Below are 27,886 nucleotides of genomic sequence, written 5' to 3' on the forward strand. Positions count from 1 at the left end.
GAAGAATGGAAGGATTTTTGTAGTGAATAATAGCAAGAATAATATGTTATTACGTCAGATTTGTTGTCTGCAATTGTTCACAGGCGGATTGGTGAACATATGGTCAATGTCGAAGCAATAAACTAATCTAAAGGATTTGAAGTCATTTAAATCTACAATTAGCTCAACGCTCAAACATTTTGCGGCTGCTTGCCCACGATAAAAAACCCAATTAAATTGAAATCTTTTTATTTTCTGATAACAATAACATTCCAAGATAATTGTTGTGTTATTTTTAATTTTAATTTTGAAAGAGAAAATGAAGCAATACTTTGAAAATTATTTTACTTTGACAATTTTATTTCGTAAAAAATTTTTCGTGGCAAAAAGTGTCTTTTCCTCTCGAGAGATATTTCGGCGCCAGTCGTCAATCACATTGAATTTTTATTACACAAGCAGCGACTTTATAAAACCCAAAGTACCCGTCGTAAAATCAAACAAGAAACATATGGCGAACATCGCTGAATAATCAGCTGAAATTTTATATTTTTCGCTCCGGTAGCCTGCATATAAAGAAGCCCATGATCTTAATGAAGCGTAACGACTTGCAATAAGAAGCCCTCCAAACAGGTAATAAATTTTTGCACATTTTTATCCCGACTAAAATAATAATGTCGAAAACGTCACTTCTACCTACCTGTCTCGTTAGGCGCATTTTTCTCGGAAACAAGCCCTCTGCATAAATTTCTCTAGGCTGTCCAGCATTATTTAAATGCACGGCTCGTTTTTTCAAAACCACTCTTCCGCAAGTTATGTGGGGTTGAAAGGGGAGGACACATAAATTTCTATTATGACTGAGATAAGGGGAGATTTGTGGCATTCTTTCGAATTTGTGGAATTTACATTGACACTATTATCGACAAATTGTAAGAATTTAATTAAGACCATCAACATCTGATATTTGCGTATTTAAAACGAAGAAATTCAAGGCTAGAACAATAATTTAACAGTTTGCAGCTGCTGCAGATTTTTTACGAGATTGTTGCTTTTTGTTTGATTATTGTTCAAGTGGTATCGATGTTGGAGGCTGCTGGAGGAGAGTTTGTATCTTAATGAGGCCGAGCGAAGGTTGGAATTGGAATTGGAATTTAGTTGATTTAGTTGATTTCAAAGTTCAGAAATATGAATGCGTGTTGTACGACAGGTGCACAATACCTATTATGATGGAAAAAACGACAATTTAATTTCCTCGACTTGCGTTTTTCCCAAGTGTTTGCTGTTTAGATAATCAATTAAATGGCGAATCTTGAGGAAGATTGGATTTTTTTCCTCCAGGTTGTTGCACTTGGACGTTGCACTTCTTCTGCACAAATTGATTCTTATTGTGTCTATACATGGATACGTCTTGCCTGATCCTGACATAAAAACAGAAATAATAGTCCATTAAATTGAATGCCAGCATTGGCCAACACGTGGATAACAACGGCCAAGTGATGATTCATGGGTGCGTGGAACAATGGGTAGTGGTTGTTTAATAAGAAACGGCTACTGCCACTATGAGTATAATGGGGAAAATATTCTCATTTTTTTTTTTAATTTAAGATCCGTTCACAATTTTTATTATTACAATAAATAGATAAGTGGTCTGCCTTGGAAGGTCACTCTTATTTATGATTGTGCAAAAACGCTATTTCTGTAATTAATTGTTTCAATTAATCACACGGGAAAAGACGCCGGAAGTTGGAGCCTGGCAGCAAACCAACTTTTCTACTTTCCAAAAAGCTTTTGATAAATGACACCAATCGAAAAAAATATTGTTTTAGCGTTTAATGCTTGTAAACTTGATAAAAGTTTTGCTTTTGATTTCTTAATTCACTTAAATCTATTTCATTTCTAAAAAACTCAGTGCTGCTTTGCCGATAAAAAAATAGTTTTTTTTAAAATACTTTTACTTTTGTTAATTTTCATATAACCCACAGTTATCCAATACTCAATTTATAAATACTTAGATATATAGATATACCTATAGTTAAATGTTTATTTTGCCGAATGCACTAAGGCAAATAATTCAGCTGAGCCACATAAACTCCAAATAAAATATACTATTTTATCCACAAATATAGGATGATTCAAAAGTATCGCACAGCTATTTTAAATTGTTGTAGCCTGTATTTTACTAAAATGGAACGTTATTATAATCAGAAGCTTTCAAGTCTCTTGTAGGTAAAGGCACGTGTGTGCAGCTCTGTGTGGGACGATCTCATATCGGTCATCGGCGCACAGTCGATGAAATGGAGAAAGATTTTTCTTATTTTGCACTGTGGTAAAAAAAAATTCCGAGAAAAGTTCTGTAGTCGATTCCGTCTCGATGTTTCTCATCAATTTAATTATATAATCATCAGGCAATGTAGTCAAGTGTGAGCTGCTAAGTGATCACACATGCGGCTCGACACCCAGCAGCACCGATCCCACGAGAAATCGGTACCAAACTGTATCCGAATCACAAGGGAACTCGGCAATGTGTACTCCACATTTTCATGACCTATCTACGTAAGAGAACGAGTGAGGAGTGTTGATTAGATCCGGGAGATTAACTTCTCAGACACGTTGTTTGTTTATTAGCTGGTAAAAAGACGATTTTGACTCCAAACAAAAACAAAGAGGTGTGGGAAAAACTGGAAAAAATCTCCGCGATATATTTTTCAGTTTTCAATATCGACTAAAATTCTTCCAGGAAGCATCGTAGTCACAACGCATTTTAAAATGAAAGAAACTTTGTTTAAATTAGTAGGCATAATTTTAATAATAAAAAGTACCATCGGAGTCAGAAAATTTTCGCGTATACATACAGCTATATATATTTGTTTCAAATACTCGCGTTAAATCAATTCTTTTCGTTCTCTAGTGAAATTCTATCCGTTCCGAAATCTCCAATTTCGCTACAAGTCTATCAAAAACCGGCAGATGACCCCCGAACCTGCGCGAGGTGAAGGCCGCTAGGCCCTGGGGGGTCATGAGAAGTTGACCGCAAGTGAAGCGCGTTGCTCATGGGGGCGGTACTTCGACACCAACTGTTGATCGACTGGTAATTGATTAGTTGCCCTTATCAAAATATCGCAATTAACACTTCAAATGACGATTCGTGGGTCACGACCAAAAGCAAACACCTTTCACAATTAGAAAATTGCGATCGTTTCAAAGAAAATGCTTATTTGAGAGCGAGGATGTGAAAAAGAGCTTGAAATTGCATAAAAACTTTATTAAGATTGTGTACCTACATACATGTTTGATTAGTAAATTGACAGGAAGGTGAAGATGCTATTATTGCTAATTAAAATACCTTTTCACTTGTGACACGTGACTTAAACCAGATATGTGTTGCTTCAATGCTTTTCACATTTATGATGGCAAAACTGTTTGCTTTTTCTTATTGTTGTTACTAATTTGCTTCAAAAAAAAATGACACGCTTCCAGATTTTTATAATTTAGTATTGTTTATTATATTGGGTGAATTCTTTATTTTATAATTAATTGTTATTTTTTTTTTCACTATTTAGGACAACTTAATTAAGGTGTATTTTTTAATTTTTATTTTTATAATGTTGTTCAAATATTCATTATTGTTGTTAAGTCAAAAAACTTAACTTGTTATTAAATACGAAAATACTCATTGATTTGAATCCGAAAATTTACTACTAATTTTTACTTAGAATTTAAAAAATTTTTTCTCTTTTTTTTTTCAACAAGTAATTGTGTAGAAAAGTAACACATCAGGAAGCTAAACCTTGCTCCGATTTAGTTAATTAATTGATAGTTCGTTCATTGTAGTTCTTGCTTAGCAGAGAATAAATTAAATTTAATAAGTTTTTGAGTTTCCTAGAACATAATATACGATTCCTTTTATTACAGTTTTAATCTTGTGAAATGGTAAGAAATGCATAACTATGCCAAGTAAATTTATTGAAGTGTTTTACTTTGCTAGTTTTTGATTTTTAATATTTTCATCCCTCATTCAGTTATGTTTTTTTAAGATATTTTGGCTCTCTTTTTTCACCCATGTCATTTATTTTCAAATAAACTCAGACTTTTTTGTTAGACAAGGTTAAAAATTTAAAGCAAGTTTCAGCTCTTTAAACCTCATTAAAACCTCCCACCCCTTAAATAAATTGTTGAGCTGCAATTAATTTAAAACCCTCTTCTGATAAGACTGTTGTGCTCTTTTGAAGCAAATAGGGCGACGAAAGAGCACAGGCACAATCAGCTCAGGGAGGCCCACTTAAATAATAGTTTTGTCTCGAGATAAGACGTCTAGCGAGGGGCTTTAAAAGGTGCTCAAGCACCCGATTAGATAAGATTTCAGCAAAACAGAGCCAAACAACTGCTGCTTTCAATTTTATCTTTCATCTCTAACCTCAAGGGAGAATTTCTTGCGATTTGTCCTTTTGGCTGAAAGGCTAATTTCTTGATTTTATCTCATGATGACGGGCACGCTTCCAGTCAGTCTTGACCTAGACGCGCTGTACTATGACAGATGTTGTTGCTTTATTAATAAATCTGAAACGTGGCAATGAACGTATATTAGATTAGCGGTAGTTAATGCCTGGGAAACTGTCCCGGATATGGTGAGTATAGTGGGCGATCGGTATCGGAGGGCTGATAATGCCCTTCCGGACTGGCTTTCCCACGACTTTACCCTACCTTGATTACACGTGGCGCCACGTGCAACATTGTTAGTTTTGAGAGGAGGCCACAAAGAATTGACCCGCACCAGTGTGGCGAATTTTGCCGAAGGGATGTTTGCTTGCTCCAAAATTGGATAAATAATGAAAACTGCGCTCACAAAATCATAACAATAATAAATACAACATTAAAGTCATTTCTACATTTCGTAAGGTTTAGAGTCTAGCGTTTCGCATTTCTCATAGCGGGCGTGAAAGACTTCAAAAAGATGTAAAAGGAATAGGGATTAATACTTTTGTATTAACGAAACCTTTGTTTAGACAGGGTTAGAAAAATATAAGCAAAAGTGAAAGGCACCCTTTCATCAGTCAACCGGATGACGATTGATGATTATACCATTACAAATCGGGGTTGAACGCTAGTTAAATACCCCAATCAAATTATTTTCCCACACAACACCCTCTATCTTACCCTCTGTGTATGAAATGTTGCAAATTTTACACAAAGTGGTCATTCTCGCGAAAACCTATAAATTAATTTGTATGCTCGCTATACTAGAATATTATTTATATGAAAATTGTAAAAAATTCATAGAAGAAATTAGATTTTTTACAAAATTTCGTCACGAAATACTCTGCAATTTAAGTTGAGTTTGTTTAAAATAAAATTAAAATAAAAACTAATTAGAAATATGTCACTCTTATTTTGACATTTACTGGACTTTTTAGTATTAAATAATATGGATTCATTCATCTTAAAAAGGTGTTTGTCAGCATCTTTCGAAAAAGTTCAAACTCGACAATTGAAAATATTAATAAATATAAAATTTAAGTCTTTTAATTTTATGGCAAATTTTCTACACAGTGTTTTTTACTGGAAGGCTTTTAATAATAATAATATTCAACGAGTTTTTGTATTTAAATAAAACAATGTATGTACTAAAATGACCTTTTTATTTGTAATTAGATGAGTTTTTTGTTCATTTTTGAAAACATGGCTTTCGGAATACACTATTATTTTTCTAGTATAATGTGATTTGAAGAAAAATAAAGTTAAAAATTAAAATTAATAAAAATTAAAAGATTGGCAAAAGGTAATGTCAACATACACGTATACTTAGTTACCTGTCATGAACTCATAAACAACCGTTAACATTTGCTGAAAAACTTAATTTCAAAATGGGTGTAGGTATCTAACTAAAATTAATAATTACTGTGGTGAGATAAGGCAACTAAACGCCACAATGACACCCAATTATACTTCTCTTAATTTTTCCTAATTAAAGTGGGGATAATGACTCTGTAATCGACCTGATTTATTATGATTACAGGTACCTAGACATATATTTATAATTTACAAGCGTGCAGTAGCTCATTAACAAACACCAAGAGCTTTTAGTTACAGTCAAGTTAAAGTTAACGCTACCGAAACATCTTGCATAAAATTAATGACAAAGAGCAAGAAGAAGAGAAAGCCGTCGGAGGAATTTGACTGAAAAATTCCTCAAACGAATTGCTAATTACACTTTTAGAGCAAAAACTGTATTTTACCAAATTTACCATTTTATGTAACCCATAATTAGAGTATTTAGAACACAATGGATACGTTCCAGGAGATAATGGACCACTTTTGCGAAAGGGCAGTGTTTACCTGCAATTTAAAACTAGAAATAGGCTTGTGTTGTTGTGCATGAGGGTACGCCGGCCGCCACACAATGGCCGTTAGAAGTGCAATTAGTTCGTAACAAGTTTCTTTACACGTCTTGTATCAATGTAGTACTTTCATCGGGTATTTGTTTACCACAGAGCACGCCGCCTTTTTTCAAATCTCATTTGCTGGAACTAAGCCAGGTGTTGAATCATTAAAAAGAACAACACTGGGAACTACAATTATATTTATGGCTTGTACAAGTATTGAACATATGGTATTTGAATCCAAAATATTATAACAATTGAACAAAGATATTACCATATCTATATTAGACACTACCGTTTAATTTATTAATGGCTAACAAATGTGATGAAATATGAAAATATTAAGCATATAATAAATTATAGGATTCATTGTGTTTTTTCGATTCCTTTACTTTTCTTCGAACTAAAGGTACTAACACTATAAATTTCGCACAGCTGCGTGATCAAGATTTGATGTTGCTTTATATCGGATATTTTCCGGATATTTTTTAGATTTATGGATATGCTTGTCACATTATGGCGTGTTCATGACTATTGCCTCAATGACCATACTTTTAATAAACCCATACCGAGTCAATAGAATAACTTGTTTCTTGATGCCAAAGTGGGAAAGATGGTGATTTCAAGAGGAATTTTTTGTGGAGGCTACAGAATGGTCGATTTAAGCTCGTTTGTTTTTTAGCTGTGGTTACTTATAAAAACGATGTTGTCGCGATAAAGACTGCATTTAGTAAAGTGGTTCTCGATACTAAGCCATCGAAGAGTCTAATAATCCACAATAAATAAATATTTAAGAGGCTTACTAGCACCATTTCTGATTATCCACATTATGTTAATGGTCGCTGTTGATGTCAAGGAGCAGAACTCGTTTCTTGTAAATTATTTGATAAGGAGTTTTAAAATCACTAGTTAACCATGCTTGAAAATGGTACCTACACATGTAAAGAAAAAATAATAAACAAACGTATCTGATTATTATTCAGGCCGAACGATCAAGAGACTTGTACGATGACAAGAGTATTGATTGTTATGTGTCCCAATAAGGGATGAAGGTCTAGAGTTGCGCGCCTTAAAAGGTCTGATGTGATGGCTTTTTGTTATTCACAAGTTGCAGAATCGACCAGTTCAGGCCTTAGCCCCAAAAAAATCGCAACTTTACCAACACAATTCAACTCAACACGACCAAAATCGCAGTCTAAAACAATATAAGACGTTAAAATTTCGTATTTTTCAAAAAGTTTTACTCATTATTAGAGCGGTTCACTACAATTTGCGGGTAAAGAGATCAAGTCAGGTCCTGGAATGCTGCCGTTGCGTCTGTTGGGAACTGGCGAGTTTGGCGTCCTGACGAGCACGTGCCTTAAATTACAAACCATTACAATAAAACTACGAAAGGTAAATCAGGCTTTTGCGTTCTTCCTCGTCGATTACTCAAAATGAGTTCAATTATAACCATTCTGTGAGCCACTATTAACTGGAAACCGGCTGTTTCCAATCAATTACCAGAGTTTTTTCCCGTTTTTGCTCAAATCCAGTTGCAGCCATACAAGGTACCGATGATTACTACATGATTTTGTTTAAATTAGCTACGTGTTGCTTTTGTGACACTGTTGATTGTACGTACGTACGTACGGCAGAGGTGACGCATGTGAACAATACCAGTTTTACCACTTACAATGTCAACTAAACTAAAAGAAGAAGCGACATTATTACCGTAGAAAGTCTTAGAACAGTTGACTATTTAACAATGTTTAGAATCGAAAAAAATAACTTTACTTGTGACTTTTTCCATTTATTTTAATGAAATTAAAATTAAAATACATTTAAAAACATTGTGTAGTTTTTAACAAAGGGGAGACTTGACTTTTACTACCTTTTTAGCTAATTCATTGTGTAAAGATGAAAAATGAAATCACTCGTACACTAAACGAAATAGTCCAAAAAATAACCTAAAGATTCTTTTTTTGTACAATAAACCAAAACACAAATATATGGGAATAAAGCGAGGAATAAAGCAAAATGTGGGGAAATGTAGTATAATAAATGGTTCACCAGTTCAAGTGTTGCCTGCCTAAAGATACGAGTATAACTATGTATCACCATGTATACATTCGACTTTTTTAAATAACCTGAGAAAACATTAAAATTACTGAGACCTACGTATGAGCGAGGTATCTAGTGTGTACTGTTAGGTTGGAAGTATTCCCGCGCTTGTAATCTTCCGCTAATTTTGCACGTTTTGTGGTCCTGCCAAATACGAATTGTGCTAAAGATTTAGTAATAATTTTTGTTTAAAATTTATTTTAAAATATGTTTTGCTTATTAAGGTCCGGGAATAACAGAAGTGATATAAGCAGAGTGGCGCAGTGGAAGCGTGCTGGGCCCATAACCCAGAGGTCCGTGGATCGAAACCACGCTCTGCTAAAAATGTTTTTTTACTATTTTTTTTTAAATACAACAATGAGCGCGATTTTCTTGTCTCGTTTGCCTTTTGAAGACTTGAGGCCAAACATTCCTATCTTATATTAACATCAGAATGCAGTACAAAGGAACAGAAAGAAACGGCATACTAAGTGTTATAATGTTAGCCATGTTGTGGAAAAATTTTTACTGAAAAATGTATTAATAAGTCAAAATGAGGCAAATCGCTTGATCGTCTTTGCAGATTTTGGGAATGGTTGAAGATAGGGAAATGGTTTCGCGGACTTTTGGCAGGAAATTTAATTCTCTACAATTTTTTTCCTAACATTTTTTTTGCATTTGTAACCGTATTCCCAGCTTTGTGAAAAATATGGAGCAGAGTGCAAATTGGTAAAAGTTTATTTTTTTTTAATTATAACTTAAGATAAAATTGTTGCATTATGTTGATGTCTTACTATTAATAATTTAATGGCCAATCTACTTGTATTTTTCTGTGTGTTCTGTGTTAACCGTTATATACAAATAAAAACACTTTTTCAAATTCATTGCTCTGAAAACTTAGACGCCTTCTGGCAACTGTTAACGAAACTATTGAGGACGGAAACGTTTTATTTGTACGTCGTTTCATATCCTACCTTTTAGATATCCGTAGTTTATGATTTTGGGCTAGTGGGAGTTAAGTGAACAGACTTGATATTATTGTCAATCAACACACACAACGGATCAAAGCAGACAAATTAACTAAGCGACCATTTATTTGTCAATAACAAAGTTTGACAATTTAATTCTAATTGAAATCTCTAAAATGGAAGAATCCACCACGCCTCGGGTGTTTCAAGAACCATGCCACTTGTATCAGCACTTTTTGGATCAACCCAGCGGTAATCAGGCTTTTAATATTGTGTTCGTGAAAACTAACGAAAACTTTAGTCAGTACAATCGAGACTTTATCCTCCTCCACCGAGTCCTCCAGCAAGCAAACTTTTCGTCGCTCCATGCTGGTTACAGGTTTCGGTATGAGAAACTGGGATTCCCTTCAGAGAGCGCTTCTCGACGATGAACAACGTCGCCAAATGCTCCTTTCAAGACATGATACAGCTGAAGCCTACGAGTGCTCGTCGCTTTACTCCTCACCGCCATCAACTCTGTCGTTTAAAACGAAGAGTAAAAGCTCAGTTTTCACGTCAGAATCGGAAACGATAAGTGCCAAATCACCGTCTTTGGAGTATTTAATGGGCCTTGCAATTGACGACGGTGAGTTTGAAGAAATGAAGAAACCGGTGCTGGGAAAACTGGAGTCAATTGCGGGGGAAACTGAAGAGGAAGTTGACTCGAAAATGACCGAAGCTATGAAAAGAGCTCGCAAGTATTTGCGTCAACATAAAATTTTTCAGTTTTTTCGGTTTTTGATTGCTCATATGTTGAGTGAAGTGCCGGAGAATCCAATTCAGTTTCTGGTAGATTTGTTGGATAAGTGCCTTTTGTACAGGTCAGGTTTTGGAAACCCACCCTTACTTTACGAAAAGGCACATTTGGGTCAGTAATATTAATATCATCATTGTGTTACTATTTCTTTTTTTACTTTAGAACAACTGTTTAATCTTATGGACCCTATGAGAACCGGATTTATCGAACCTGACCAATACGAAATTGGTAAAAAATAAGAAATAGGTGGTGTAGTGTGAAATAATTATTGATTAGTGATTAGTGTTTTTAACTCGTGAAATTGAAAATTGCAATCATCCTGTATTTTAGTTTTTTAGCCTTTTCTTTGATTTTACAGGAATGAAAACCCTCGGGATTTGTTCCTACGACAAAAATCCGCTTCTTTCCACCAACGGTTTAATTCCTAAAGAATTTTTCATCGAAGAAGCGTAATTTTTTCCAAAATGTTTTTGTTGTTTTTTAGACTTATTTTCCAGTTACGAATGTTTAACTGACCTTTTCGTAGACATGATCCGTCGCTACGGCGGACAGTTGACGCCGCCATCGCTAGTGACACCGCCCCCGACCGAAGTTGACTTGGTGCCTAGTGTCGCAAGCAGCGGTGGCATGTAACATTCTACGTTTCCTTTCTCTCAGCATGAACGTACGACTCCAACAATGCCCAATATCAGAGAACCCCAATAAGGATAAGTATCATTTCGTTCCCGCTGTGATATATTCGGATGCGGTGGTCATGCATTATTTATGGCTGGATTTTTGTTTCTCAAATATACAAGGCGCATTTTACATTTTGTTTTGGTAAATTGGAACAGGAGAAGGTTCCGAGACCAGTCGTGTCCTAAAGCGAAATGTGGGTCATTTTTATTAAAGTCAGCAATTATTTTAATTGAGGTAATTATGATGGGACGGTTGATGATGAACGCGGATGCAACTAGAGGTTTTGCGCTAATTAATAAAACAATGAGGTAAAAGTCGAAAAATTCAACACTCGACAAGGTGGCATGGTTTGTCGTCTTTCTAAATAATATGTTATTTCAATTGTTCGGTAAAAAGCGAATAAAAAACCTATAGAAAATAAAAGGGTGTCTCAGTAGCAGCCGAGGGATCAAACATTCAACCCTTCTTATAATGTGTGCGTGTAACACATCACTTCTTATTCATTCGAGGACGTCTTGCCGCCTCCTTTCATTTGCTTTTTGTGCTTTGGAATACGTAATGGGTGTCTGTATGTATACACAAATACACATGGTGCAGACGCTGTAATGATGTTGGTTTTGTATCATCCGACCTCATTATAATACTTTCTTGGATCTTTTTTTTTTCTTCACAACGACCAATTGTAACGTCGCAAGATCTTATTAAGAACAAAATTACTTGAAGAGTTTTTCTCTTGCTTCACATCAGAACTGCTTGATTTTATTAAGAAACCTAAAGTAAACTTTTTGCACCAAATTTCTCATTCAAAGTGAGACAGCTAAAAGCATTTTTCATTACACCCGTATATCACAAAAATTAATTATCTCGCACAGAAATCAGCGTTTACTATAAATAATTTTATTCTTCGACACTGTCAAAATTTACGGTTTTTCTCCTGTGTAAGGAAGTTTTGACAACTGTTTGGCATTTCTCAGTATGAAACGTCAGATTATTTTTAACAAATTTGAAGCAATTTTAAGCCTTGCTGTGTCTATTTCGAAGAATAAAATGTTGTATTCAACTCGTTTTTGTGTAAATCGGTTCATTTATTTCGCCTCGTGGATGATAAACCACTCGTTTTCACTCGTGGTTTAAAAATCCACTCGTGAAATAAAGCGTCCGATTTACACTCAAGCTCATTAAATAAATAACTATTATTTTTTCTTTATTTTCATGTGATTTTTTCAGTTTTTTTCTATAATAAATATTGTTGCTAGATCCAGAAATATGTTTATTTGATTTTTTTGTTCGTAGATAACGCAACGTTTTCTCTAGAGGTACATCTAGAAATTTTTGTTAAATTTTTTCACCGATAAAATAAAAAAAATCAACAAACAGAAAAAAAATTACCAAATGGCTATTTTATTCTATCAAATTTTTGTTGTATGGCTTTAAATGAAGAAATTTATTAACAAGGTGTATTGCTCACCCCAAATCCGGGTACGTAATATAAATCTAATTTCTCAATTTTCCCTTTTAAGGCGATATGAACTACTTTTATACCCGATTTTGACACTGACAATTGTTTATTAAAAAAACAGACCATAATTAAATGAAATAATGCACCATAGTTACCACTTGTAGAATAATTCGTATCTACGGAATAAGCAACAATATTATTAATACCTATAAAAGAAACTATTATTATTATTATTATTATTATTATTATTATTATTATTATTGTTTTAGGTATTACTTATCAACAAAACTTTAACTTGTGGCCATTTCGAACAAAATAAGCTAATAATAATTTTTAATTTTTGCAAGGAATGGCATTTAAATGAGACTTTTGCGTATGCCCCCCAGCACCAAAAAGGGGTAATTTACTAGACATTAGTTTTAATGCGCCGACATAATTTCTGGCCAGATTAAGATTTATCTATTGGTCAGTCGATTTACATAATACCGACCCCGTCTGATTTGTAACCGGCGGGAATATTAAATTTTATTTATGGCTGATCGATCGATTACGATATGGCATCATGCATCGATTTTAATCTACTCATACCCAATTTTCGACGTTTATGGAATAAAAGAAAAATTTTTATTTCTTTGCATAGTCTAAATCAAAAATATTAAATTTCCTGCACGGCAAATGCTTTATTTCGTTCATGAAGCAACTGAATAAGCCCACCATTATGGTACTACCCAAGTCCATAATAACTCATTGCCAATTATTACATTTTAACATCACCACTTAAACATAGAAAAAAAACCTAAATCAAAAAAAGATCCTTTCATCATTTTCTTGCATTAGTTCCGTTCGATTCGCTCGTTTTTCTACGATCATAATACCGCCGCAATCGCGGCAGATCATCTCTTATTACAATTTTTGTATCTGCTCTCGTGCCGGATAATAATGTTGTAACACAAAGACGTCCATTAAATAAGATGAGATGCGTTTGCGGCAACCCTTTCGAACGCATTCGAATGGAAAAAAATCTGGTTTGACTCGAAACAAATTTCACAATTTCTTTACCTACCATCAGATATTGTATTCCTCCTCGTCTGTATGTAGGTATGCGTGTGTGTTTACCAATGGAAAATGTGGCAGGTGTTAGTATCTAAAGAGCTTTACCCGCCCTCGCCAGACTTGAGTAAACAAAACTGTATCCTCCTACTCGACGAAGAGCTCTTTTCTAAAGGTTATAATAACTGTGCACACATGACAAGATCAAGAAGATTTCGGTTGAATGCTAGAAAACCAATAGAAAGGCGACGGGTTTAGGTAAATGTATACTCGAATAGTTAGATCAGGAAGTGTTAATTCTGCGTCAAATATAGACTTTTCACGCATGTGGAAATCGTGATTAACGACTACAAAATGGTTAAGGATAACAAATTCACGCCTTGGTTTTGCGGCATATGACGACGATATTATCACAGTTAATACTTATTATATTATAGACCATATAGACGACGACGACGACTTCCTTGTGCCTTTTTACGACTCGATCAACTACGTCATCAGCATTGATATTAGGAGGCAAGAAAATAGAAGAGAACAGCGGGCAGATGTCCGGTGCATAATTCACATGCGTTGCATATTTGTGGTTGTTTTGCACCCGTTTCTGATTTAGTGTCTGCACTCATTTACAGTGTGGATACATACCACTAAGTACTCATTTTGGTAAAACGACTATAAAAACATTCTATAACGCTTTCAGACATTGCTTCAGTTCAATTATGTATCTTTCAAAAAATTAAATTGATTTCAAACAAAGCTTATGCGGGTGGCTGACGATAAAGATACAAATTCTCTCAGTGTTCCTATTTTTTATTGTTTCTAAGCGGCCAAACTCTTACAGTAAAGGTTGAACCTTTGATTGTTTTATTAGGTAAAAAAAAGTTCGAAATTATCTGCGTGGCGGTTGAAAGTGGTCAAGGTCGGATAGGAATGTGAAACAAGTTCGGACCGTAACCCTAAACCACTTGTTAGTGTAAATACTACACCCTGCACGTGTTCTAATAATTTGATGTGTTGGGTTTAGAAAAATATAAAGGTTTATTTTTGAGTTGTTAAGAATATGTTACCAAGTTTTAATTTACATTTTGATACAAGCTACCATAACTTATTAGGTGGCAGAATGCTGAAAACACAATAGAAATGGCTTGTCATGATCGTAATAATAAATATTAGAAATCGTTTCAAATACCTAATTCGGTTGTATAACAACTCATTAATCATGTAGTGACTAATGGTTACCTTTTCTTAAGTAGGGTTGAGATGATTATATTATAATCGGATCATGCTTTTATGATTCAGGTTTTGTTATTTATGCAGGTTCATAGAAATGGAAATGGTTTTATATTATAGCTGACTTGGAGTGTTTTAATGGAATTGAATATTGAAAGTTTTTCAAAGTAGCAGTTGACATGATTTTTTATACAAAAAATACCCAAGTTTTGGTAGCTTTACATTGCATATGCACGATGTGATCTTGAGACGGTTTGTTACATCTGATTGACTTTGATAGAGAACTCGGACTTTCAAACACAAGGCAATAACAACAGATTTGTTCTAATTAAAACAGAACTTTTGCCTTTTTTGTTGACATACATCTGACGGTATACACACCGTCTAAAAGCAACGAAGAAATAAATAGCTTACACAAATCGATTTTTTTTCAAGTTTTTATTATGCATGATCCACTCTGTATCAACACATCTAATTTTTAAGATGGGAAACATGTCTAGACTGAAAAAATTCGTAGGTATGTGTTAATTAGATGACCAATCACCTCCACTTTCAGCCATCTCTACTTTTTCATCGTCTGTATTGACACTCCAATTGTCACTATTCGATTTTACATGTGTTAAAAATCGTTGATTACAATAAATTCATGAAAAATTCATAAAAATTCCTTCTGAAACCTGTCTATTTTCTCGAATAATATTAGTAGAAAATATTAGCCGTTTTAGCAGCGGGTGGGACTTTGACCTGTTCTTTGTATTGTTGTGTTTGGTTGTGGGATGGTTTTATATTCAAACAACAAATAAATTTACAGAGTTTTGCTGGGCGATGACTATAAAACTTTTTTTCTTTTTTAAATGATGTCATTCATTGGATCGCTGTCATAACATCACAATTTTTTAACTCTAATTATTTGTTCGTTATTTTGCATTGTAAGGCAATAATAAATTCAAACGTATCTTGTGGGCGTTTAGAAACAATCAAAACCTACATGTTCAGTTTTAATGGCACGAGATGGAATTATCTCGCACGCCTACCATCTACATTTTAACATTTTAATGCAAATTGATTGTTAAGAATAACTTTCAAAAATGCCACAACTTGAAATTTTAATACACTTTTGTCACGTTTGTTTTTTCACACATCAGAAAATAAAAAACAGTTTTTGCTTCTTTGTTATATTGAGTAGCAGACTTGTAGCGCAAGATTTCGGCACGAGCTCGCCTTATTCTTCTTATTTTGACAGTGATTATGCGATGGAGTGAGTTTCCGAAGGCTGAAAATGTTGTCGGTTGGAGTTGATTGATTTGATGTGAAAGTTTTTGAATTTTCAGTAGTCGAAACATGTCACCACTTAACACTTGTCACAAATAATTTGTTTTGTGTTTAGAAAAATTTTATTTCTATCCCGGAAAGGTGGTAACTCTAGTCATCCATATTTATAATTTCCGCTAATTGAAATTATGTGTGGTCTGTTACACTGCATACACTTTTGGTATAAGAGCGGGTTTTTTTTTCTTTACTGAGAATATCAAGCGACTGCACTCGCAAAATTAATTGCAGTTTCATCATTGTTGCATTTTTTCATTCATTGTCCATTTGGGTGTGCACCCCGTATATGGCCTGAACACGCACTAAACGAATTACAATCTCAAAAAGCAATTTGACGAAAACGTCCTGATCCACGTAAGAAACCAACAATAACAAGATTCCGAGAGTTTAGTCTTAGCTCCTGAAAGGAAATGCCAGCAAACCGGATCAAGAGAGCCGCTTCACTGATGACTTTTTTGCATCATGATAAACTATTATCCTTTTTAAGTGGTGTATTCAATTATTTTGGGAAAAAAGTTATTCACTCATAGTTCGCTCAAATGGTTGCTAAAGTAATCAACATTCCGGTCTATGCTTATATCAACTTGTAGCAACTCTTGAAACTGATATTGACTTAATGGAATCTCTGTCTAAGAGGCGTTTTTGTGAGAAAATAGTGGTTTAAATACCTAGAAAGGCATTGCAACTAAGTTTTTGTTACAAATGAGTGTAGTTTCATTTTGAATAGTTATTTGATTTTAGATGTTTCAACATAAAAAAAAATAGTAAACTTACCTGAAATTGTTTTTAGTCAGTCTTAGAACTTACGAGTAGAAAAGAACAAATGTTCTGCTTGTTGTTAAAAGACAACTAAAAGTAAGAAAACCTCATTTTGTGGTGGGAAGAAGAATTTTTAAATTAGTCCCAACAACTTTTAATTTATTAACAAGTTAATAGGTGCTTATATTTTGAGCATTTAAAAAAAATGTGAAAAATAGATAATAAGCAGTTGACATTTATCTGATAAAATTATAATCACCCCTTACATAAGTACCACACATTTCCAGTGTTTTGAGAAAGAATTTGATTGGCCATCTGGTGTTTTCTCACGAAAAATGGTTTTAGTTGATTTTTAAGTATTAATGAAAATGATATAGTAATAGGCAAGTAAGCCTTAATTAATAAAAATTTTATTTTAATTAAGGAGAACGAGTAGTAGTCTGTTTTTGTCAGGATTAATTTTTAAAGTGAATTTTTCTTTAATCACTAATTTTGTCGAGAATTTTCTAATGCATTTTGTCATGAGGCGCAGAAGCAAAAAGTAACTCTTCATTATTCAGAACTATAAATATCAAGAATGTTAAAATGAACTACAATCAGTTTATGGTTTTGACCTGTGAAAAACAAGAGTAAGTTTAGTAGGTATACTTAGTTCATATCCTTTCACAAATTTTTTAGATATGGCAACAAAGTCTTTACAATTGTCTATCAATTACCAGTTTCTGACGTTCTTCAAACTTACACTTATAGTGAAATTTGGTAACTTCAACATAGCTTTAACTACAAGGGTTTCACCTGTAAGTTTATTAAAATTCAAGTTATTTCAAAATGTTTTAAACAAAAAAGACATTATCGCAATGAAGATAGAACTCTGTTTCAAATATCAAACAACAGTGAAACTTATATTTTCGCTAAAAGTGATGGATGTTTTCTTTTTTGATTTTAATTTTGAACAAGTTTTGTCTATTAGCATATACTTATTTCTACTACTTTGTGGAGAAATGGAAAAAACTAAATTTAACAGTTTTTGTTTTAAGCCTACGGATTTACAGAAAATCTGCTATTATGATAATGTATTACAAGTAGGTATTCTAGTTTGAAATTAAGCAATTATTTTGGAAACCAATGTAATGTGTAATTCAACAAATCTCGTAATGGTAATTTTCAATTTGTAATATAATTAATACAAGAAGTGTATCCGGAAATAATAGTTATAAGTACCTAAGAACTTTATGGAAAATATTTTGTTTGTGACCATTGCACTAAGGATTCTTTCTGTTTTAAACTTTAAATCTAGGTATCAATGTAAGAATAATTTTTTGTAATAAACATTTGTAAGTGGATATCATGGGACAATTCAAAATGCATTTGTTCAGGTACTTTTTTGTGGTAGGTAAATAAAACGTATGAGTTTTGTGCACAGATACAATATAATCAGACTATTACTGCCAGATTTACCTGAACAAAAACATCTCTTGACGTTTTCTTTATGCTGCTTTACACCCTTAATACAGTACGAGTAACTATTACCTAAATGTTTATGTGTAAGATGATTCCTATAACTTTATGACCGTTATTAATTTATGTATGCAACCAGTTATACGTTATTATTGTTGAAATGATTTCAACAAGAAATGTACATATTGGAAAGTTTTCAGTAATGGATTGTCAAGGAATTTTAGTTGATGTATCAAATCAAAGTAAAAAGGGATAATTTTTCGCTTTTAAAGCTTGCCAGTCATCATTCATCAAATTACGTGAACCACCCTGTATACAAAGTGAGTTTAAAGCATAAAATTCGTAAGTCTTTTATTTTTCTAAAATTAAAAAAATACAAAAACGAGTGACTTAGCATTTTAATTGAGCTCAAAGCTCAATTCTAACCTATATGGATCAACGGTCAATATGGCGACGCAATGACGTCACCAGTGCAAATTAAGAAGGTATGAATTGGCCACTGTGACTGATCCAGTTTGGTCAGAATTGAGCCTTCATAATAAAATAGTAAAAATACTCGTAAATAGTTGTTTATAATAAAAATTTCAATTTTTTATTTTTTTTTCTCCTGTTTGGTTTTGGATTTTCTGTAGAATTCCATTTAAATAACATTGAATTAAAAAAATCTATGATGACGTCATGGCGCCGCCATATTAGTCGCAGTGACTACCGCTAGTTGGGTCAGAACAAGTAACCTGTTTTTAAAAAACAAAAGGATTACGGATTTTATGCGTTACTTTAAATTCACTCTGTACAATTTTATATTATATGTATTTTTTATTGCATATACCATACCTATTATGGTATTACTTTTATCATTTAGCTAGTACTATAAGAAGCCAATTTTTTTTTGGTTAATACAGTTCAGTGACACAGTAGAACTTCGAGATAGCGAAGCCCTGTATAAAAACAAAGTTCTCTTACATTTTTCTTGATGTAATTTTGAAATATTTTGTATCAGTGTTTAGGTATTGTTTGTATAATCAACAATAAAATAAAAACAATATAAAAATGTTCATTGTTTCATTTAAAATGGTATAAAAAACGTCCTTTAAAAAAATAATCTGCAAATATTTGAGGATATCAAAATTCCAAAATAAGACTGATTATTTTACATTATTGATAAATAATTTTTGTAAAAGTAGTTAGGTATTTTTAATCAGTTATTGACGATGAGTATGTTAGCTGCTTGTGAAACATAAATTTAATGGAGCATTATTCTGTAATTATGATACCATTGTGCTCTTGGTGTTAAAAATGGGAGGATGCTCTTTTATTGACTCAACTCAGAAAATTACCCCAACAATTTTTAATTAATCATCGGTATTTGTTTTTCTCACGCAAACTGCGTAATGAAAGTCGAGTTAGTTTGAGTCTGTGTTAAATGTGAAACATGTTAAAATATATTTATTAATACATCTGTCTACTTTCTCACGAAAAGTAATGAGAGATAACATTTAAGCATCAAAAGAAATTTTAATAAGTAGGTAGCTGAATCCTAATTACTAAAGGCTATAATTGATGGTTTCACGGAATTTCAGTTGCGGCGTAATTTCAATATATATTGCATTAGTGAATTAATTTTTTACTTTTCGTTTTTGAAGGCTATAATTTTTAGTGAAAGTCGGAAAAATTCACTTATGTACAGATCTTTGTTAAGTGTGGATGTAAAAATATGACAGTAGATAGTTGGGGTAAAATTATCGTTGTTAAATACATTTATTAGCACTTATGTTTTCAAAGGACTGAAAGAATTTGATTGGTCAACAACAATTGGAATCAATCTTTTCCTCTTGAAGTGTGTGGGACTATGGCCTGAAGCAGAATTCTACAAACCAAACTTTTACACATTTTACGCAATATTTAACGCAATTTTTATAATCGGTGGTCACAACCTCTCTCAACTCATTCTCACGTATTTTGTTTACTCTGACTTGGAAGCGTTAGCAAACACGATTTTTGTGTTAACAACAAATATCATGGCAGCTGCAAAAATGTATTTCTTTGTCAGGAATTTAAAAATGATTAAACAGATGTTGGCGGTTCTCAACACTCCACAGTTTTTACCAAAATCCGACACTCAAGTGGATTTAGTTAAACCGTCTTTGAAATTATGGAAATTGTCTTACACCGTGTTTTCGGTAATAGTCGCAATGAATGTGTTTTTGTGGTCGATTGCGCCATTTTTTAACCCAGAACAGAGGTTTCCTTTTGTGGCTTGGTACCCTTTTCAAACAAGTACTACATTAAATTACTGTATTGTTTATTTATATCAAGTGGTGTGCATATGGGTTATAACCATCGCGAATATGAATTTGGATACAGTGACGATGGCTTTGATGGTCTACATCGGAACACAGTGTGATATTCTTTGTGACGATTTAAGTAACCTTTATGGCAATTCGGATTATTTTCACAAACATCTTATCAGTTGTATTAAACACCACAAGAAAATTGTAAGGTAATGATTCAGGCGATCTATACCAGGTGATTATAATAATTTATGTGAAACATTAGGGACCTAAAGTAATATTAAGAACATTGACAATACTTTGGAAATAATAGAGTATTCGGGTTTGAAACTAATCACCTGGTATTTTACTCAATAAATTGTTACTGCAATTGTTATTACTATTATTATTTTTATTTTTAGTTATGCACGGAAAAGTAACAATATATTTAACATGATAATTTTGGGTCAATTTGCCACAAGTACCATGGTCTTAGCCCTTACTATGTTTCAGTTAAGTTTGGTAAAAGTACCAATGATCTTTATTATGTTTTATTTTTTTTTCAACTGTAGGTTAATCCTCTGAGTGGCATTGCTGCCATACATTTAAATTACATACTCGGAATTACTACAGAAATTTTGCTTTACTGTTATTACGGTAATGAAGTTGAAGTTAAGGTAAGTTTTAAACAACATTTAAACAAATTTTACTTTTTTTTACAGAGTAGTCGGATGTCGTACTCCATCTACAAGTCTGATTGGTATGAACAACCGATTAATATTCGAAGAACAATTCTTATTCTTTGTGAAAGATGTAAACGTCCGATTAAATTTACCGCGATAAATTTGTTTGCCCTTTCCCTAAGCACGTTTATGACGGTACTTTGTCCTTAATCATTTTCTAAATAAATAAATTGTTTCGTTCTTTTCAGATTATTCGGTCTGCTTATTCCTACTTTGCCTTGCTCTATAATGTCAATAATCGCTAATTGGTCATGTTATTTTTTAATGATTAGTAAGTAATACAGTTTTCAAGCACCGAATTCAAACTTTCATTTATTTTTGACGACTGTTTAGAAATTTCCCTACCATATAATTTATTTGTCATTACAGCAGCATTCCATTCCGTGTGCGAAAAAATTTAGGTATAATTTAAGGCTTCCACTTTTATAGTCTCATTTCGTATTCGAATACTTTTTGTTTTTATAAAGTAGCATGTTAATTCGAGCTACCTTTTTGGGGTTGATGATAATAAATGCTTTTGCGAAGTCTATCACTTGGGGCTAACTGAATTCGTTAACATCGCGACTAGAATATAGATATTAATTTCACCACAAATTCTTTTACATCTGCACGTACGGTGTAGTTAATTTTTAGGGTTTGTATATCTTTTGTCCAATATTTTTTGGAGTAAGTAACAAGAATTTGCGTTGTGCGAAATGTAATAAGGATTTCCTGATACATGACGCGAATAACCGGACATGTCCACTTAAAATGTTTATTTTTTGTTCATGTCGTACGCTGTTTTAGCAAACTGATATTGTATGTAAGATTATATAAAAACATGTATGTATAAAGAGTGCTCAAAAACTGGCGCACCAACTCAGTTGTACGTTGTTGAGTAGCATGTGTATATTACGGGAAAAATCTTGATAAAAATCCTTAAGTTATATTTAAAAAAATCTAGAGCTTGAAATTTACTTTGTAAACTTTTTCAGTTTTCATTATTTTGTAATATTTTTATGTTTCACACTAAATACAAAGTGTATAATGATCTTTGTTTTCGTGGATTTTGGGATGATTTATAGAAATTTTAAATCAGGGTTAAATTGTTACTCACATTTCATTGCTAAACAAACACCAAATTAATTGTGAATTAATATTTACCTACTTACCGTATTCCTTCATGTAATAAAAGAAGGTAATAATTATATTCTTTAGATTCTTGAAGTCACGTCTGTTATGAAGAAAACTGGTGTCTCACGAATCGATTTAGTAGTTTAATTAATGTTAATCAACAAAATTTGGATGAAAATTATCGTAAAAACTTGGTCTATTGAAGTTGTGGACAAAGAGGTTCTTATGATGATTTTCATTCAACATCTAAAATTTTTTTTAGAAGCCAACCCAAGAGTAAATAATATTTTTAAAGAAAAGCCCTCTTTCTGGTCATATATTACTATATATAGGGTGTATCAGAAATACACCTTTTTAAAATCTTTTTTTATTTATAATTTGTCAATAAAACTTTTGCAAATTTAATTAAAATTTGAAAAAAGATAACATACTGAAACGTGTACCCGCCTAAATAAAAGAGCCGAACTATTTTCATTGTGATAGAAACGCACAATTTAAACAATTTAAAACAACAATGCAAATTGTTGCTATGAATACACACTGATTATTAAACATTGAGCGGCTCGTTTGGACAAACAAAAGGAGAAAATCAGTGAAAACAATAATTAAGAATTTTGCAAAATGTTATACAGAAAATTTGTTGTATTTGTTAAGTTTTATTACGTGTTAAAATTAACACACGTATTTCTGATACACCCACTGTATATTCGCATGGCAATTAATAAAGTATTTCATCAAATTGTATTTTTTTAAAATAAATAATTTTTGAAAATTAACCCACAGAGGATTTTTCTAAATGTGAACCATTTTTTCGGGAAAAGTTACTAGCAATTTCTACTACGAGTACCGCTTGAACAATAACTTTCTTGGTGGTACCACAAACGGCCATTTCTTTTGACGAGAAAGCTCTAAAATTAAAACAAATAATTCACACCCACCTCTCAGAGTACTGGAGGCGCGGCCGTTCTTCACAAGTCGTGATGGTTCCATTAGTACCTCTATGTGTGTGTGTGTGCCTACTTAATAAACGCAGATAAGGTATTAAAGTATAGAGCACAGGCGCCACTCTAGACATCAATTCACACCGTTATAAGGCGGCAACAATAAAATTAAATTTATTTCAAATAAACTTATTTGCAGAAATTTAAAAATTCGTAGCTTTGATGACATCCACTCCAGCACTGAGGGTACATAAATAAACAGATTATTATTGAATAAGTGTAAAATGGATGTCTGAAGTAGCGATAAAATTTTATGGCCTCTGATCGAGGATCAGAATCTTTCCCTTAGAATACAAGAAAAGTGTCATTGAATACGATTTTTTGTTATACAAGTTGCAGCTTTGACTTTATCGTTTGTGTCAATTCCAAAGGGGATATGTGTTTTTCACAGGTGGAAGCTCTAATGTGCGCTTTGGTCACGTTTCTGGTCAGTTGTTGGGTCTAATCTTTGTTTGTCCGAGGGCTGGGTAAACAATTCATAATTCTTCATTTTTGTTGACTGTGCTGCTGGTGCGAAGTGATTTTTAGGTTCTTGATAATGAAGGTGTGGTATGGCCGCACAGGCCTCACGTTTCTTTACTTAGTGCTTTTGAAGGAATTTTCCATTTATTATCATAGATAAATAATAATATGCAAGGATATGTGGCCTTTTATTTAATAGTAACTACAATAATAAATACGTGAGACAGATAATTGAAAAAATGCAATGTGAGATCCTAAAAAGTTGTTTTAAGTACTAGAAACCAGAAGAAACTAAATTAATACAAGTTGTGAAAAAATGCAGTCACTAATTTTCTTAAGCTTGACCATTAACTTGTCGTAGCACTGCGAAATATGACCACGATGTTCTCAAAATCTGAAATTATTGGTATGCAAAAACTTACGATATTAATGAAAAACTTACGGTTGTAAAAGTTTCCAACGAAAGGGAAAATAGATTAATTGCTGACATTTTGATTGGTTTTTGAGTTCTTAAAATAAAAATCAAAAGATTCTTTTTTGCTTCAATTGGTGCTCCAGTCCAGTCCGATTCGAAAGCTGAGTAAGGAATTTTGCTGCTCTAAAAGAGAAAGAATCATCTGTTTATTAACTAACATAACTTGCAGGTAAAAACTTTTCAAGTAGAATAACTAAATTATCTTGATTATGATAGTCAGTTGATCTGCTTGAAAAGTTTTTACAGACTATATTGTGCGTACAACCGGCGTTTAAAGACACCGCTTGCCGATATTGTAAGAAGAAAACGACACAAAATGCAATCAAAATCCAATCAAAAATAACGTTATTTTTATTACAAAATAACGCAAATATTAAAAATAATTAAAACAATTGTAGTGTTTAAAATTCAAGTTAGTAGATGCCCACACGTAGTAGTGTAGTTGTGCATTTTTAAGGATCAAAATGTTTGATCCATCTCTTTCTTTGAAACTATTACTTTGCGGACCCATGTTTATTATAAGATTTTTATGCTTATTTTGTTCATATTATTACTTACTTCTCTACATATTTACCACTGGTTTTTTAACTCAATGTATATAAACACATAGTGACCGATAACTTTGAAGTTAAGTTTTGTAAAACTTAATTTGCGTAACTTTATTCGGTTTCGTTTAAAAAAAATAGTTTTTCCGAATTTTTCAACGCAAAGCAAATTTTTTCGTCTGTGATTTTACAAAAACTTATACCTATTTCAAATTTTTTACAACTATTTTAAAACACGTAAAAAACACGATGTTATAAATTGACTGAGGACGTTTTATGCATTTTATTATGTCAATCCTATGTGAATTACGAAAAACATTATTAGTTACTGGTTAGATATAATTCAGTTTTTCTAATTTTTTAAAATTGTTGAAAAAACTGCACAAATTCTATTTTCAAAATATTGTATCCTTTACATTTTTCAATGTTGCCAATTTCATTTCGAAAAGTTCAACGTCATTTTGAAACATCCTGTGATAACAATGAATTTCGGAAAGTATCTCACCTTAACATCGACTTCATTGCCAAACCAACAGTACAAAAAAATCTCTGATGTAGTGGCTCCCAAATAAAACAACAATGTATTACTCTCTGTACTCAAGGGAGTAACCTTTTTAAAGAACATTATTTTGACGAATCGCAATTTTACAAATCTTACCAAGCTAAGTAAGAACATGGCCAATCCCAAAGCAATCGAAGTCGAAAAAAATTGACCCAAAACTATTCCGTTATAAAATTTGTTACACTCGCGAGCAAAACTGAAAGAAATTTGTTCACATATCTTCACCGTTATTAAAAGTGATTCATCAAACCTCACGATGGCTTTGTGGTGCTTTATACAAAGTGATAAGTTTTCCATAAAATTAGTTTCATTTAAATTTCTCAAATTATCACACAATATATCACACTGTACTCCTATATACATATTTAGAGCTGCAATAAACGTGTCCATGCTGACACTGGCCATTCCTCGGAAAAGCGTGCTGATGAATTGATACAAATAAGTAATTTCGTAATTTGGTGACTTTTGAGTGTTGTAAGGGTACCATGCTTCCAGTGGCAACCGATATAGTTTTGTCGATTTACTCAAAATTGGCAATGAAACAAAAAGAAAAACAGTGTTTGCCACTAGTATGGCAAACGATTTGTGTACTTTTTTCCAAAAAATTAGACTCGGATTGGTTAATTCGAGCTGTTTTTCATTTTTCGGCTGGAAAATGTCACCGTCGAGACTTGTAAGTAGTGATTTAACAAGTCTAGAGTTTTTGATAAAATAACAAATTTTCACTAATAGCAATGTTTCCGTGAGGGACATATACAAAGCTCCAATCAAATGTTTCAAATCGCGTCCAACCACAAATACAGCCACTGTGTGGAAAATAACATGTCCACATATGAATAAATTTACCGAAATCAGGGTATATAAAGTGTAAAAGTTGATTTTGTACTTTTCCTTTGGCCACAATCCCACAATTTTCATCATGAGAAAATTTAATTTTATTGTATCTTTCCAATCAAAATTCATTCGGGTGTGAAAATCACTTGAAAACAGACAAGTTGTAACTGATGACAGTTTCATCTTGAAATGCCTTTTTCTATTATTTACAATTTTATTGATTGATTTTCGAGGGCCGTTAACTAATAAAAGAAAAATAATTTAATAATAGGGTACACATTAATTGAGGGGATGTCAAAAATTTCAAGGACAACATTTTTACATAACAGATAATTATTAGTTTCTCTAATTAAAATAAATTTTCTAATAAAGGGGTCTTATAGAAAAACACTTGCATCCTATAATTTACATTTACCTCGGCGTTTTTATTTTATGAGGCTGTTCTGAGACGTGTCTTTTGTTCGTTCAAGGGTATGCCACGAAAATGTCACACTTTTTGTGCCATTGGCGTACTTTACATTAAGAAATAATAAGTTATAATAAGGATGAAAGATCATTATAATGATTGTGTATAGTATATTATATGAATTATGCACCCAAATTAACGTTTAAATGGTAATCTAACTTCCAGTTTTTTTTTTCGTTTTTGTTATGTGAAGAAACTAAACCATTATTTTACGGAAACAGTGAGAATTTTATAATTTAAACAATATTTTTCATTTGTGATTATGATACTTTTTGAAGAGATAATCATCATCTACGCAATGATTAATTTCGAAGACCTACTAAATTTAGTGCTTAATGTTTTACAGTAATAAATGTATATTTTGCAGCAACTTAATTATTCAATCAGGAAAAAAATATTATATTTAAAAATTGTTTATAAAAATGAACTCAAAAAGTGGTAAAGTATTTTTTTAAAAGGGTCACGACCGTTGATGTTCTTGATGTTCAACTGTATTATGATCGTTATAAGTACATTTTCAGATATCAACGATAATAACAGTTTTGAAAAGGTATCGTACTTAAAGCTACTTTAAATGTGCTCAAATAGATATACAGAGTAATTCAGATAAAATAAAGAGCCTGACGATCTGCCGAGGCAACACAAAAAACATATTTTATTTACACCTTTGACTCAATTTAAATTTGAATTTGCAAGTTATCTATTATCTTATGTCACTCTGACATCAGCACAGAGAACGGTCATTAGTGTCATTTAGTGCTCGCGGAATGAAAGAGAAAGTAGAAAAGACTTTTCGGTGAAATTCCAATACAAAATGTATGAAAGAATAAACATTACAGGTAGGCAAACAATTTTTTCTAAAACATAAATCACAACAATAAACAGGGAGACAAAAAATGATTTTTAGGGAAAAAATAATTCAAAATGTTGGCCTTCTGTTTGTTTTCTGTAGTAGAAAAATGGCCCAATTATGTAATTTACAAAGATGCGAGATCCACACCAAACAGTCACCAAAACAATTCATTGGAAATATGTTTTACTTATCCACAGTGGATTTTTCTAAGCATAGTAATGACTGTGGTACACTATCATTGTCAGAAAATTGGGCTTCATCACTGAATAAATTTTTTTGAAGAAAGTTGTTGTCAACTTGTATGTGTGTTTTGATAAAGAAATAAAACTCTAATCTGTGTTCAAATTCAGTTTTCAGCAAGTTCTCGTACTTGCTGCACATGATAAGGATGAAATTTATTTTC

General features: G+C 32.6%; 3 protein-coding genes, 1 long non-coding RNA gene and 1 other non-coding gene across 7 annotated transcripts; 4 read left to right on the plus strand and 1 right to left on the minus strand.

Moving 5' to 3' along the window:
* The first annotated feature begins 8,705 nt into the window (after positions 1-8,705).
* On the plus strand, positions 8,706-8,777 carry TRNAM-CAU (transfer RNA methionine (anticodon CAU)). Its single transcript has one exon. It is a non-coding gene; the product is annotated as a tRNA-Met (tRNA).
* A 723-nt stretch (positions 8,778-9,500) lies between these two features.
* LOC103312206 (hypothetical protein) lies at positions 9,501-11,006 on the plus strand. The gene is made up of 5 exons (XM_008192269.3): positions 9,501-9,655; positions 9,705-10,310; positions 10,362-10,427; positions 10,558-10,648; positions 10,697-11,006. Exons 1-5 carry the CDS (start codon positions 9,580-9,582, stop codon positions 10,830-10,832), a joined length of 975 nt encoding a protein of 324 aa, XP_008190491.1. The 5' UTR covers positions 9,501-9,579; the 3' UTR covers positions 10,833-11,006.
* A 9,082-nt stretch (positions 11,007-20,088) lies between these two features.
* LOC103312238 (odorant receptor 94a) lies at positions 20,089-21,471 on the plus strand. The gene is made up of 5 exons (XM_015977545.2): positions 20,089-20,659; positions 20,852-20,951; positions 21,002-21,106; positions 21,152-21,307; positions 21,361-21,471. Exons 1-5 carry the CDS (start codon positions 20,178-20,180, stop codon positions 21,415-21,417), a joined length of 900 nt encoding a protein of 299 aa, XP_015833031.2. The 5' UTR covers positions 20,089-20,177; the 3' UTR covers positions 21,418-21,471.
* Positions 21,472-23,917: 2,446 nt separating this feature from the next.
* On the minus strand, positions 23,918-27,353 carry LOC103312236 (odorant receptor Or1). 2 transcript variants are annotated; one of them, XM_064358294.1, is made up of 4 exons: positions 25,274-27,353; positions 24,191-24,346; positions 24,052-24,142; positions 23,918-24,002 (listed from the first exon to the last, which is right to left on the minus strand). In XM_064358294.1, exons 1-3 carry the CDS (start codon positions 26,345-26,347, stop codon positions 24,083-24,085), a joined length of 1,290 nt encoding a protein of 429 aa, XP_064214364.1. In that variant the 5' UTR covers positions 26,348-27,353; the 3' UTR covers positions 23,918-24,002; positions 24,052-24,082. The 2 variants fall into 2 exon arrangements, with proteins under 2 accessions (XP_064214364.1, XP_015833039.1); XM_015977553.2 differs by having other exon boundaries at positions 23,918-24,142.
* LOC135266881 (uncharacterized) lies at positions 27,334-27,816 on the plus strand. 2 transcript variants are annotated; one of them, XR_010335089.1, is made up of 2 exons: positions 27,334-27,469; positions 27,516-27,816. It is a non-coding gene; the product is annotated as an uncharacterized LOC135266881 (long non-coding RNA). The 2 variants fall into 2 exon arrangements; XR_010335090.1 differs by having other exon boundaries at positions 27,538-27,816.
* The last annotated feature ends 70 nt before the right edge of the window (positions 27,817-27,886 follow it).

This window comes from Tribolium castaneum, chromosome 1 (genome assembly GCF_031307605.1).
Source record: "Tribolium castaneum strain GA2 chromosome 1, icTriCast1.1, whole genome shotgun sequence".
NCBI classification, from domain to species: Eukaryota; Metazoa; Arthropoda; class Insecta; order Coleoptera; family Tenebrionidae; genus Tribolium; species Tribolium castaneum.

Coding starts and splice junctions, on each gene's coding strand:
- LOC103312206 (XM_008192269.3), top strand. CDS start 9,580: ATGGAAGAATCCACCACGCCTCGGGTGTTTCAAGAACCATGCCACTTG. Junction 9,656..9,704: donor CTTTTTGGATCAACCCAGCG/GTAATCAGGCTT, acceptor CGAAAACTTTAG/TCAGTACAATCGAGACTTTA. Junction 10,311..10,361: donor TTACGAAAAGGCACATTTGG/GTCAGTAATATT, acceptor TTTTTACTTTAG/AACAACTGTTTAATCTTATG.
- LOC103312238 (XM_015977545.2), top strand. CDS start 20,178: ATGGCAGCTGCAAAAATGTATTTCTTTGTCAGGAATTTAAAAATGATT. Junction 21,107..21,151: donor GTAATGAAGTTGAAGTTAAG/GTAAGTTTTAAA, acceptor TTTTTTTTACAG/AGTAGTCGGATGTCGTACTC. Junction 21,308..21,360: donor CCCTAAGCACGTTTATGACG/GTACTTTGTCCT, acceptor CGTTCTTTTCAG/ATTATTCGGTCTGCTTATTC.
- LOC103312236 (XM_064358294.1), bottom strand. CDS start 26,347: ATGAAACTGTCATCAGTTACAACTTGTCTGTTTTCAAGTGATTTTCAC. Junction 24,347..25,273: donor GCAATGAAGTCGATGTTAAG/GTGAGATACTTT, acceptor TTTCTCTTTTAG/AGCAGCAAAATTCCTTACTC. Junction 24,143..24,190: donor CGTTGGAAACTTTTACAACC/GTAAGTTTTTCA, acceptor CAATAATTTCAG/ATTTTGAGAACATCGTGGTC.